The sequence below is a fragment of the Chenopodium album genome, chromosome 23, assembly GCF_948465745.1.
Source record: "Chenopodium album chromosome 23, dcCheAlbu1.1, whole genome shotgun sequence".
In the NCBI taxonomy this organism is placed as follows: Eukaryota; Viridiplantae; Streptophyta; class Magnoliopsida; order Caryophyllales; family Amaranthaceae; genus Chenopodium; species Chenopodium album.
In genome coordinates, this window is record NC_137856.1 from 29,183,543 (window position 1) to 29,195,984 (window position 12,442).

The 12,442-nt window shown below is 30.4% G+C and overlaps 2 protein-coding genes across 2 annotated transcripts; one reads left to right on the forward strand and one right to left on the reverse strand.

Annotated features, from left to right (window-relative positions):
* Nucleotides 1-5,250: 5,250 nt before the first annotated feature.
* LOC145607305 (polygalacturonase-like) lies at nucleotides 5,251-6,826 on the forward strand. Its single transcript, XM_081663006.1, has 3 exons — nucleotides 5,251-5,694; nucleotides 6,021-6,539; nucleotides 6,605-6,826. Exons 1-3 carry the CDS (start codon nucleotides 5,251-5,253, stop codon nucleotides 6,824-6,826), a joined length of 1,185 nt encoding a protein of 394 aa, XP_081519132.1.
* Nucleotides 6,827-8,390: 1,564 nt separating this feature from the next.
* LOC145607306 (polygalacturonase-like) lies at nucleotides 8,391-11,378 on the reverse strand. The gene is made up of 4 exons (XM_081663007.1): nucleotides 10,920-11,378; nucleotides 9,766-10,055; nucleotides 9,422-9,650; nucleotides 8,391-9,297 (listed from the first exon to the last, which is right to left on the reverse strand). Exons 1-4 carry the CDS (start codon nucleotides 11,376-11,378, stop codon nucleotides 9,076-9,078), a joined length of 1,200 nt encoding a protein of 399 aa, XP_081519133.1. The 3' UTR covers nucleotides 8,391-9,075.
* Between the last annotated feature and the right edge of the window lie 1,064 nt (nucleotides 11,379-12,442).

Below are 12,442 nucleotides of genomic sequence, written 5' to 3' on the forward strand. Positions count from 1 at the left end.
ATTAGTAATGTCTGTCAATAAAGCAATGACTACAAATCCAATTGGACGAATTGAATTGGAAAAAACCCAACTAAAAACAGGGCCGGGGAAGTCAAGTACTGTAATTAAAGTAAATTTCTTACCACTTCTATATATCTAGACTATGAAGTGAGGCGTTGACTAAAGCAAAGTCTACCAATAATTTGCTGGTGCAATTTTTTCACCCAGATATTGGGATTGGAGTTCCAATTTTTCCAAAACTTATTAGCTCGTCAACCATATTGGATTTCCATTTTGTACCAATTCTATGTGGTCAACTTTTGGTGTAGTTCAACCTTCAACCTAAACTTGCTTAATTTTCTTGAAACTCTAAAATTATACCGTATTTAGTAGTACTAGTAAATTGGCACTCGTACAATACTACTCCGTATTAAAACTTCCTTCACTCTTACGGGATTTAGTAATTACAATAATTACCTGTCAAAAAAAAAGTAATTACAATAATAAGGCTTTTAGCATCACAATAATATGACTATTTTAATGCTAATGTTTTTTTTTTTTTGACAAAAGCAAAATGCTAATGTTATACATTGAGGTTAATCCTAAAAACTTATCTGTATAATTTAAACTTGTAGATAATTCACAATTCTTTTAATGCAACATTTGGACCACTTTTATTTTTATATTATTTTTGTTAAAAAAAAAAGTAATTTTAATACTCTATTTTTTCTTACATTTACATAAATCTCTGAAAAAGTTATCTTATTATTTATTGTCTTAGGTTTATAATTAATGATTAATTCTTATTTTGTATAAACACTTATAACATCTTGATTAAATTGCTTTTAGAAAAAGGATAATTTTGTTTTTTTTTTATATTATTTAGAATTGCGACCTCACAATGATATTACTTACTAGGGGACCTAAAAATAAAATAAACTAGATGAAACTCGTGCAATGCACGATTTGTTTGAATTTTTTAATTTTTTTTTTATTTATTTGCTAAAATTTGTTACATATATATTTTGATTAAATTTCTAATATCAAAAAATAATAATATATATTTAATTAGTTTAAACTTAAAAATCTCATTTGCCAATTTTGTTTATGTGGCATTTGAATTATAAAATTCTAAAAGAATTTAATAATTTCTTATTTGATTGGCTACAACTAAAAATTATAATCCTACATGAGGCGCTAAGAAAATTAAATCCTATGTGGCTCTTTAAAAACTCAGGAAAATCATTTAATGTTAACATTTTTAGGATTACTCATTTAATATCTTGTATAAAATTCTAATAATGTATGTTGCAGTGGCGGATCTAGGGGTACATAGAGTTACAACTGTACCCCCATTCCGGCCAAAAAAAAAAAAAAAAAAAAAAAAGTTGTTAACAAAAGAGGCCGCCTATATGTAACAGGCGGTCTCTTAGGTATTGTTATATAGCATGCCGCAACACCCAATCAGCCCGCCTTTTAATGTTTAATTTAAAGAGATCGCCTATGGCTATGTAAAACTCTGGTCTCTTAGGTAATTTTTTTAATACCTTCCACGCCAGAAGCCCATAAGTTTCAGAATAGTACTTTTGATCAAAGAGAGCTACTATTACAAAAACGAATCTCTTAAAGTGATAATGTTTGTTTTTTGGAAGATTAGCACTTTTTATCAAAGAGACCTACCGTTACAAATAACAAGTATCTTAGATAAAAAAAAAAATTCCTCACATTTTTAAGCCTTATTGTCGGAAGATAGGGTGTATCCGTGTACACACAAATATTAATACAATAGTGATATGATTTATTAACTCAAAATATAGTTAGGAAAAATTATTACGCTCCACATGTTACTTTTTAATTTGTAATTTGTATTACTAAGCGTAGTTTCGTACCTCCATTCCCCAAATTGGATCCGCCACTGGTATGTTGTACACCGTACCATACAATCAACAACATTATGTGTTTGAAATATAAAATTCTATTACGCAGTTACGCCCCATCACTTGAGAGTCATTTGGATTTGAAATATAGATGCAGTATGGGCCTTTCTCATACAAAGTGTTTAATATTCCATTTGAGAGTGAAAGGTGGATGAGATTTGAACCTGTGATTTTTGTGCTACGCTGGCTCTGATACCATATTAAAGGACCATTTCAGCAAAACTTAAGGTTATGGTTGAGGTCATGTTTTTTTTTTAAGACGGATGAAGGACTCTATTGAACCGACACCTCTCATGCATAGGTCAAGCCAGTCCAGCTCCGTAAGTCAACGCTTGAGAGTAGAGAAGAGAGGTAAGGAAATCCCCCCCCCCCCACTTCCAATCATTTTGTAGTTGGTGGAACACGAACTCGTGACCTTAATATAGCAATATATATTTATATTTATATCGGAAAATAAAGATTATACTCTACAAATGTCATCAAGTAGTATAACTCATGTCTGCCAATAAAGCAATGACTACACATCCAATTGGACGAATTGGTAAAAACCCAATTAAAAACAGGGCCGGGGAAGTCAAGTAATTAAAGTAGATTGCTTACCACTTCTATATATCAAGGACTATGAAGTGAGGCGTTGACTAAGCAAAGTCTACCAGTAATTTGGTGCAATTTTTTCACCCAAATATTGGGGTTGGAGTTGTTCCAATTTTTCCAAAACTTATTAGCTCGTCAACCAAATTGGATTTCCATTTTGTACCAATTCTATGTGGTCAACTTTCGGTGTAGTTCAACCTTCAACCTAAACTTGCTTAATTTTCTTGAAACTCTAAAATTATACCGTACTAGGTTAGTTTCCGTGCCATGCACAGTACTTTCAATAATTGATTTTAAAAATATGACAAAATAAAAAATGATAAAATGATTTTTTGTTGATCTAATATTCACATTTTATTATTTAAGCCCGTAGCTTCTATTACATGGTTAAAAAATCAAGAACTTAATATATAATTTATTTATTTTTTTTTGTAATAAACATATACTTCGTATAATTTATAATATGTCTTTCTTTCCTTAAAAAAATTGTCCACATCCACATGTCACAAATTACTTGTACGTTAAGAATATTATTTTTAATTTTTTTGCTTAACTTATTAGTTGTCAATATTTTTTTTTAGAAAGCTAAATCAAATCTTCTACTATAGTATATTTCATATGTAATTATTACTTATATGTAGAAAGATTTTTTCTTTATATAACTTTTTTTACAAAAAAAATAAAAATAAAATAAATAAATAAATAAAAATAAAATATAATAAAAAGATAATGGACACACCAGAAAATGACATGTGTCATTGCTGGTGTGTCTTTTAGTATATAGTATTAATGATTTGGTATATTTGGTAGTACTAGTAAATATGCACTTTACAATACTACTCCGTATTAAAATTTCCTTCACTCTTATAGTCTTATGGGATTTAGTAATCACAATAGCAAGACTTTAGCATCACAGTAATATGACTATTTCAACGCTAATGTTATACATCGAGGTTAATTCTAAAAACTTATCTGTATAATTTAAATCGGGAGATAATTCACAATTCTTTTCATGCAACATTTTGCACCACTTTCATAAAAAAAATTAAAAAAAAAAAATTGTAAATATGATATTTTATGGGTTACATATTAGGATAAAATCTTTCATTTGAAAATATGGTTTTTTTAAAAAAAATAATTTAAATCCTAAATCATTATCCGCTGTTTTTTAAAAAATAAAAATATTAAAAAAAAAATTAAAACATGTATACTATTTATCTTCTATTTCGATAAAATCACCAACTTCGTTCACACCCATATCTCTTCCATCTAATCAAAATGGATAAATAAAACATGTTAGCAAAAATAAAATTTACATAAATTTAATCTTTATAGTCATATAAAATAAATCAATATATATTTACCGGAAGTGAAAATTTGTTGTGAAATTAATCTTAAACAATTTAATTGTACAAAATCAAATCTATGCATTGAAATTTTCTCATCGTCCCCAATTGCCCTAAACAATAGTATTTTGAAAAATAAAATCATTATTTTATTGTCACTGACAATGCGTGCGATATTGCTTCTTATTTATAACGATTGAAAAGTATCTAATGGAGTAAACTTTTCTTTTAATTAATTTTGGACGAATTGAAATTGTACAAACTTGGCTTTAATTGAGGCATGAACACAACCACCATGTAATTAAAAATAAAAATTAAGTTAATTCGATGACTTGATTAAGCTACCTAAATCATAAAAAAAAAAATTTGTTGGAAAATTTGTCAAAAATAACACCACCTTTGGCCGGTCTTCCAGTAATAACACCACCTTTTGATTATTCCAGAATAACACCACCTTTCACATGTATTTAATTTAACTTAAAAATCTCATTCGCCAATTTTCTTTACGTGGCATTTAAACTACTTAAGTATAAAAGAAAATAATAATCTCTTATTTGATTGGCTAAAACTAAAATGTATAATTCTACCTGACGCGCTAAGAAAATTAAATCCTACGTGGCTATCTTCAAACTCGGGAAAAAACTCCCTTTAAACAGCGTAAAAACCTTTTACAAAATGTGTTTTAGTCGATAAACAGCGTAAGATGTTAATTAAAAGTCAGTAAGCAGGAACTCTTGAAGGCAGCAATATAGCATAAAGTTTATTACGTAACTATTGTCAAAAATAATTAGTATCAATGCACGTTAAACCGCAACTTTTTTAAAAAATAAAATAAAAAATAGTAACCCGTAAAGAATATTGAATTTTTTTTGTGGTCTAAATTATATCATATGGTGAAAAAAAATAAATAAATCTCCAATATTTGCATACACAATAATTAAAATTAAAAAAATAATCATCAGATTCATCACTTGTATTAAGCCCCTCGGAAATAATCATAGCTCTAGAGATAAATTGGTTTAATTTTTTTAATAAATTTTATCTTACCTTATTCATATATAGAAAAACTTGTTTACACGTTAAATTCCATTGTACATGGAAAAAAATAAGATAAAAAAGTGATAATCTAATAAAATTTTATCAATTCATGTAGACTAAAATTTATCCAGGCCATAATCATTTTTTTTTTTTGACAAACAGGCCATAATCATATCTTGTGTTTGTATGCTTATGAAAGTAGCTAGTAGTATCCAAATCCAACATCTATAAATTAAAGACCCTAACACCAAAATTTCACGTATTCTTTCTCTTAAAAATAATTAGTCGCATCAATATTTCACGTAATTTTTCTCTTAATAATTACAGTTGTTGCTTTTTGTTACATAATAAAAACCATGAAGATCATAATTGCAACATTGTTAATAATTTTGGTGATCCTCAACCTAAACTCTGTTAGCGCAACCTACAACTACTATGATGTAGTAAAACTTGGGGCTAAACCCGACTCGAATTCTGACTCTTCCAAGGCGTTGAAGGCGGCTTGGAATTTAGCTTGTGATTCATCAGGCAAGTCTACCATACATATTCCCGAAGGAGAATTCTTTGTTAAAAAATCCCTCGTATTTTCTGGAAAGGGATGTCAAAGTAGTAAGATTAATTTTGTTGTAAACGGCACCATTGTAGCCCCTAGTGATTTTCGGGTGCTTCAAAATTCGAAGACATGGGTGTTATTCGACCATGTTAATGGTGTTACGCTTTCTGGTGGAGTGTTTAACGGTGCAGGAGCTAAATTATGGAATTGTAAGCGATCTGGGGAAGGATGCCCTCGTGGTGTCGAAGTAAGTTATTTATTTTCTATGTGTAAATTTTAATATGCGATTTATACATTGACATGCAAATTCCATACATAGTATAATAAAGCAGTATTCTAATTAGTATCTATATTGCCCTCAAAAAAAAATAAAAATTAGTATCTATATTTAATTACTGTTAGACTCAAGTTTTACACTAGGGAATTCTACTTTAATGATATTTAAAATTAATTAATATTATTAATTATAAAGAGCTAATATTTTTTTTCCGCAAATTCAAATAAAATTTACCGTACATTTAATATATCTAGTAATTGATAATTATTAATTTTTTTTAAAAAAAAAAATTGCAGAATTTAGTTTTTCTAAATTCCCAAAACATTGACATAAATGGTATAACGTCACTCGATAGTCAATTATATCATATTGTTATTAATGGTTGTCGAAACGTGAAAGTGCAAGGGGTTACGATTTCCGCCTCAGGTCATAGCCCAAATACTGATGGCATTCACGTACAATCGTCAACTGATGTTACAATATCGAGCTCAAACGTTGCTACCGGTGATGATTGTATATCAATTGGCCCGGGAACTAAAAATTTGTGGATTCAAGATATTGCCTGCGGTCCCGGTCATGGCATAAGTATTGGGAGCTTAGGAAAAACTTTACATGAGGCAAAAGTGCACAATGTCACAGTACAAAAGTCGACTTTCACTAATACGGAAAATGGGGTGAGAATCAAGACATGGGGAAGGCCAAGTGATGGATTTGTTAGCAATGTCGTCTTTCAACATCTCACGATGGAGAATGCTCGAAATCCAATCATTATTGATCAAAAATATTGCCCCAATAACAAGAATGGTCCAGGAGAGGTATACTAAACTCAAATATTTGTATAATTTTTTAACGATTTTTCTTATCTTTATTTTGTGAATAGGTTTTCGGGGTGAAAATAAGTGACGTGACATATGATGATATTCATGGGTCATCAGCCTCATCAATTGCTGTGAAATTTGATTGTAGCCCAAAGCATCGTTGCTCGGGCATAAAGTTGAAGAATATAAATTTGACTTACAAGAACAAACAAGCTTCTTCTTTCTGTAGCAATTGTGAGGGATCAACTTTTGGAGATGTTCAACCTAAAAGTTGTTTCGAGTGATTCAATAGTTTAGTTATACTTTTTTATACGAGTATATTTTTGTATTAATTTATAGTCAAATATTTTATTATACATTATAGGTTACCATTCAAAAAACATATACTACATTATATGTTATTATTATTGATTTTTAGTTTAAAATTATAAAGTAGAACATCTCATTCTAACTTGGGAGCTCTTAACTTACCCAAACTTTGTTGGAATACTTACAAACTCAATTATACATACACAAATCGATCATGTATTTATAGATGTCGGTTCATTACTCCAGTATTCTTGCTTGTACCTCTAGTTAGTTCTAGAATTGTCTACTTACATTTACATTTTTCTATTTTGATCTAGACAATTATCTATACTAGATTTTTCTATTTAGAAATTATTTAGAGTGTGGACTCTATATAATATAGTTTAGTCTCAAAAAATAAACTTTGTAGTTTGTACTAAGTAAGTCTTGTATAAGGCGGACTTATGCTAATTATATTGTGAGACGATTTGAGGTACTTTAACAACTTTTATGGTAACTCTAATTTTTGTGAGGGCGAGGTAACTTCTAATTTATAATTGTATTTAAATATGTAATTTCTAAATTTCTAATGCTAATATGATTAATCTAATACGATGTTAGGAAAATGATAAGTTTTGTAATATATATTGGGTAATTTAAAATTTTAACGGTAAGCATAACTCGTCTTACAATAACTTAGTTTTTGGGTCCAGGTGATGCCCCGAATTATTACATGGAACCGATCATTAATATATGTTGTAATTTATGATTCAATTTCTTTGTAATTAAATTTGTTGTTCGTATTGTCATTTGCTACCTTTTAATATTTTGTATTTAAAAGATTGCATAAAAATTCATATAGTTTGGTGGTAATATACTTAATTGTAGAATAAGAGGTTGTACTGGTCAAATCTTGTGGATAACTTTTTTTTATAAAAAAATTATAAGTGCATGACATGCAATGAAAAATCAAATAGAAGGGAGAGTTATTTGGTGTAATGAGTAGTTGAATGAGTGACGTGGCGTAGTGGGGGGATTTACGTACGTGACACATGGACGTTTTTATAAGCTTCTTTTAATATATTAGTATAGATTAAAGTCGACCTTAATTAAGTTTTTTTTTTGTTTTTTTATTTTATTTTTTTTTACGGGACCATGCATAATAAAAAATTTGTATAGGTCTTAAAAAAAAAATTGTGTAGGCAAAATAAAACATAGGTACTACATTATTAATAACCGATAATAATCTTTGTCCATGTATAAATGCTCTTTTTCATGGCTTAAATGATAAACTTTGTAATATATAAGGGTAATTTTAAATACGTTTACGGTAATTTTAACTTATCTTACAATAACTTAATTAAAGTCGACCTTAGGGTTTGTTCACTTCAGCTTAATTTCAGTTCAGTTCAGCTCAGCTCCAATCAGTTCAATTCAGTTTAGCTCCTAATTTCCTTCTCTCATAAAATATTCACTTCAGCTCAGTTCAGTTTAGTTCACCTTCAATCAGTTTAGTTCAACTCTAATCAATTCAATTCAGCTCACTTCAATAAATGTGAACAGGCCCTTAATCAAGTTTTTTTTGTTTTTATTTATTTATTTATTTATTTTTGACGGGACCATGCATAATCAAGAATCTGTGTAGGTATTGTAAAAAAAAAAAAAAGAATTTGTGTAGGCAAAAAAAAAAGCCATAGGTAAGTTTTTATATTTAACAATGTATGCATGACATATATATAATAATTAAAAAAAAAAAATACCACTGTAGTAGATATTAGATAAACATAAATTATACCACGTCTGTTTCATATAAGTTGCAACTTTAAAATATTTTATATCTCATAAATAATACCCAAAGTTGCAATTAATATGAAATGGTGGTAGTATGTTGTATCACCATAAAACTTTGGCAAAAAAAAAAAAAAAAAAAAAAAAAAAAAAAAAAACTGAAACATTCCCATTGAAATTAAAATTTCACAATCAATAATTATAATGCAATTTCAATTACATTCTTGGAAATCAACCATACAAATTAAGCACTCATCAAAACAACACCTTTTTACAAATATGATAATAACATAAACTCAAGCTTAAAGAGTTGGAGGCATGTACTATCAACATTACATGCACTTCCAATACTCTACTTCCTTGAAATATCAATTAGTGGAACGTACACTCTTCCCTCACACAAAAAAAATGGGGGAAAAATTAACGTAAAGAACTCAAAAAATTTCGAAATATAGCTCTACAAACACCCTTCAGGTTGAACTAATCCATAGCTTGATCCACCAGCATAGGCACACATTGAGGAGGCTGGTTTGTTGTTATTGTAGGTAAGCTTTACGTTCTCCAATCTTAGCCCTGTACAATGGTTTTTCGCGCTACAATCAAAATGTATAGCAACCGGAGAAGCTGATGACCCGTGTATATCTTGGTATGTTATGCCATCGATTTTTACTCCTGAGACCTGTGAAAACATAGACGAAGATTAGCTAACACTACACATTATTAAAAAGTGCACATGTGCTGTTGTGCACATATATTGTAATAGTATATAATTTTTAAAAGTCGAAAATTGTAAGGTGTGTTACCTTTCCTGGACAACCTTTGTTTCCAGGGCAATAATTTTGATCAATAATGATTGGATTTTGAGCATTGACCATAGTAATATGTTGGAACAATACATCCTTTACAAAGCCATTGCTAGGTCTTCCCCAAGACTTGATTCGAACACCATTTTGAGTACCAGTAAATGTTGCCGTCTTCACTGTTATGTTTTGTACTCCGGGCTCATTCATCTCTTTGCCTAGACTTCCTATACTGCATAATTAAAAGTATTTTTTGGTAAGCAAATTATAGAAAAATTATCATGTTATCGACGTGTTTTAGGTTGTGTATTGACAATTATTCCAAGTGAAAATTGAGGAATATATACCTGATACCATGACCAGGTCCACACTTGATGTTCTCCATCCACATATTCATGGTTCCGGCGCCAATTGAGATGCAATCATCTCCGGTACCAATAGTAGTACTTCGAATTGTTACACCAGTCGAAGATTGTACGTGAATTCCATCAGTGTTAGGACTTGACCCAGAGGCTGAAACTTTCACGCCTTGAACTTTCACATTCTGGCAACCAACAAATACAATGTGGTATAATTGGCTGTTTAGTGAGGTTAATCCTTTAACCGCAATATTTTTGGAGCTTGTGAACCCAATATTCTGCACGTACCATAAAACAACGAACAATAATGTTCAATAAGTTAACTCTAAAAAAAATAGAGCTATCCGCAAATGGAATAACCATAATTTACAAGTACGACAAGTACATTGTACAAGTCCTAATTATTATCCTAGCTTGTATACGAAAATTTAGAAACGAAGTTAGTATATACTCCGTACTTAAACAAACCAAATCAAAACCATGTGTTATATAATCTCTGAGATTCTGAATGTTTTTACTATAGTTTACACTCAACCACATGGAATTTCAGGTGTATAATGTGAGTTACTTTACCATTATTTTATGGGTTGTTAATTTGTTATGCTACAACAATAACAATAATGTTAATTATGTTATTCTATACTTAATTTTTTTTTGATGCAAAGTTATTCTATACTTAATTCCGTGTTATAACCCCGTGCAATCTGGATCAAGTCACATGTTAGCTACTCCCACTTAAACGGTTGTATTAAAACGTCTTAGTCTTAAAGGGGACATAATTATTAAGGAATTGATAATAATTTTTGGAAATGACTTATATGACCACTTTTAAATTTAATCAAATAAAATCACATTATTTTTTATAAAAATTGAGGTTGTGTTTGCTTATGGGTAATCACCAAATTTTGCATAATTTTTTGTAGAAAATTTTCATTGTTTAGCTACTTTCTTATTGAAGTCATGTAATTTATCGAACTAAAAGACCTTTGATTTTTTTTCTTATTATAAATGTACTAATTGAGACTTCATTGACCAATTTACATTTGTTTTTCTTCGTTAATTTGGTGACCAAATTCATGTAACGTGGACTAATGACTTATAGAATGAATGACAATGTAATAAGTAGATTAATATAAACTCACCGTGAGTCCACTTGGGCAACCGCCTTTGCCGGCCACCTTACAAGCCCACAAACCATCACCTTGACCATCCAATACCCCACCGGAGATCGACACTCCGGTGACATATTGAAAAGCTAGCCAAGTACCCTTGTTGCCAAGAACTCGATAATTCGAGGGTGCAACAAGGGTACCTTGAATATTAAAATTAACACCCTTGTTCTTACATCTAGCCCCGTTGAAAGTAATGGCATTACCAATAAAAAACCGGCCCGGGGGCACTTGAATTGTGGGCCGCCCTGTGGATCCACAAGCGGCGGCCCATGCATCCACAAACGCCTTGGTAGAGTCCGTTTTGCCATCGGGTTTCGCCCCGAATGTGGCAACATTGTACAAGGTGCCCCCTACTCCTTTAGCTGCTATAATAAGAGCACAATTTAAGAGAGAAAGTGTAAGGAAAATAAATGTGAATGTTCTCCCCATTTTAATTTAGAACTTTCTAGAGGGAGAAATTTTTAATTAGAGCTAGCTAGTTTATGAGTTTGTGTGTGTTGAGGAGCATTACATGCATATAAAAGGGTATTTATAGGAATTTGAAGGTAGTTCAAATTACAACATAGGAATAATTTTATTTTATTTTCTAAGGAGAGAGAATTTGAAGGGGTGAAATGACGATAATAGCCTTGGTGGGAGTTGAAAAGTTAGTTAAAGGAAGATGAGAAGATGGTGGGAAAGAGTAGAGAGGATCATTACCGAATTACCGTTACATATTGACGAAAAAGGCCATAACGTAGAGCGCCGTAAAGCAACCTTTCAGTTTTTTGGGTTATTGTGCTAATTAATTAATACTCCGTATAACAATTTTTCATTTATGGAAGTATTGTCTAGTTGCTTGATCCAATTAGAAATTGGTTGAACTTGAGTTTGTTAGTTTGTTACTAATTTTTTTTTTTTTTTTTTTGAACACGGTTTGTTACTAAGGGCCTGTTCATATTTACTGAACTGAGCTGAACTGAACTGAACTGAACTGATTGGAGCTGAACTAAACTGAACTGAACTGATTGGAACTGAACTGAACTGAACTGAATTGAGCTGAAATGAATATTTTATGTGAGAGGGAAATTAAGAGCTGAACTGAACTGAACTGATTGGAACTGAACTGAACTGAACTGATTGGAGCTGAACTGAACTGAACTGAACTGAAATTAAGTAAATGTGAACAGGCCCTAAATTTTATTAGAGGGAAATAGTAGGAATTAATGTTTAACAAGATTTTAGAATTTAACCAATGATCAAATCACATATGAGGATCATTAATCATTTTGAGTATATGAGTACGAGTATTATTTATTTTGTTGCTATTGCAATATAACATGTCCTTGAAAATTGTTATATATATGATATATCTGAGTGCAAGGTGCACCCAAGTATATTCTGGTCATTTGATATATTTTTTTTGCTCATGTTAAAATCTAAAATGAGCAAACGTAAATCAAATGAACAAAAAAACACACATTGTAAAAGGTTCACACATTTGGGTGCACCTA

What these genes read in the sequence shown, in the direction of transcription:
- LOC145607305 (XM_081663006.1), top strand. Translation starts at nt 5,251, where the DNA reads ATGAAGATCATAATTGCAACATTGTTAATAATTTTGGTGATCCTCAAC. An exon ending in GATGCCCTCGTGGTGTCGAA is followed by an intron (nt 5,695 to 6,020) that starts GTAAGTTATTTA and finishes AAAAAATTGCAG; the next exon opens with AATTTAGTTTTTCTAAATTC. An exon ending in ACAAGAATGGTCCAGGAGAG is followed by an intron (nt 6,540 to 6,604) that starts GTATACTAAACT and finishes TTTTGTGAATAG; the next exon opens with GTTTTCGGGGTGAAAATAAG.
- LOC145607306 (XM_081663007.1), bottom strand. Translation starts at nt 11,378, where the DNA reads ATGGGGAGAACATTCACATTTATTTTCCTTACACTTTCTCTCTTAAAT. An exon ending in GTTGCCCAAGTGGACTCACG is followed by an intron (nt 10,056 to 10,919) that starts GTGAGTTTATAT and finishes TGGTACGTGCAG; the next exon opens with AATATTGGGTTCACAAGCTC. An exon ending in ACAAAGGTTGTCCAGGAAAG is followed by an intron (nt 9,298 to 9,421) that starts GTAACACACCTT and finishes ATGTTTTCACAG; the next exon opens with GTCTCAGGAGTAAAAATCGA.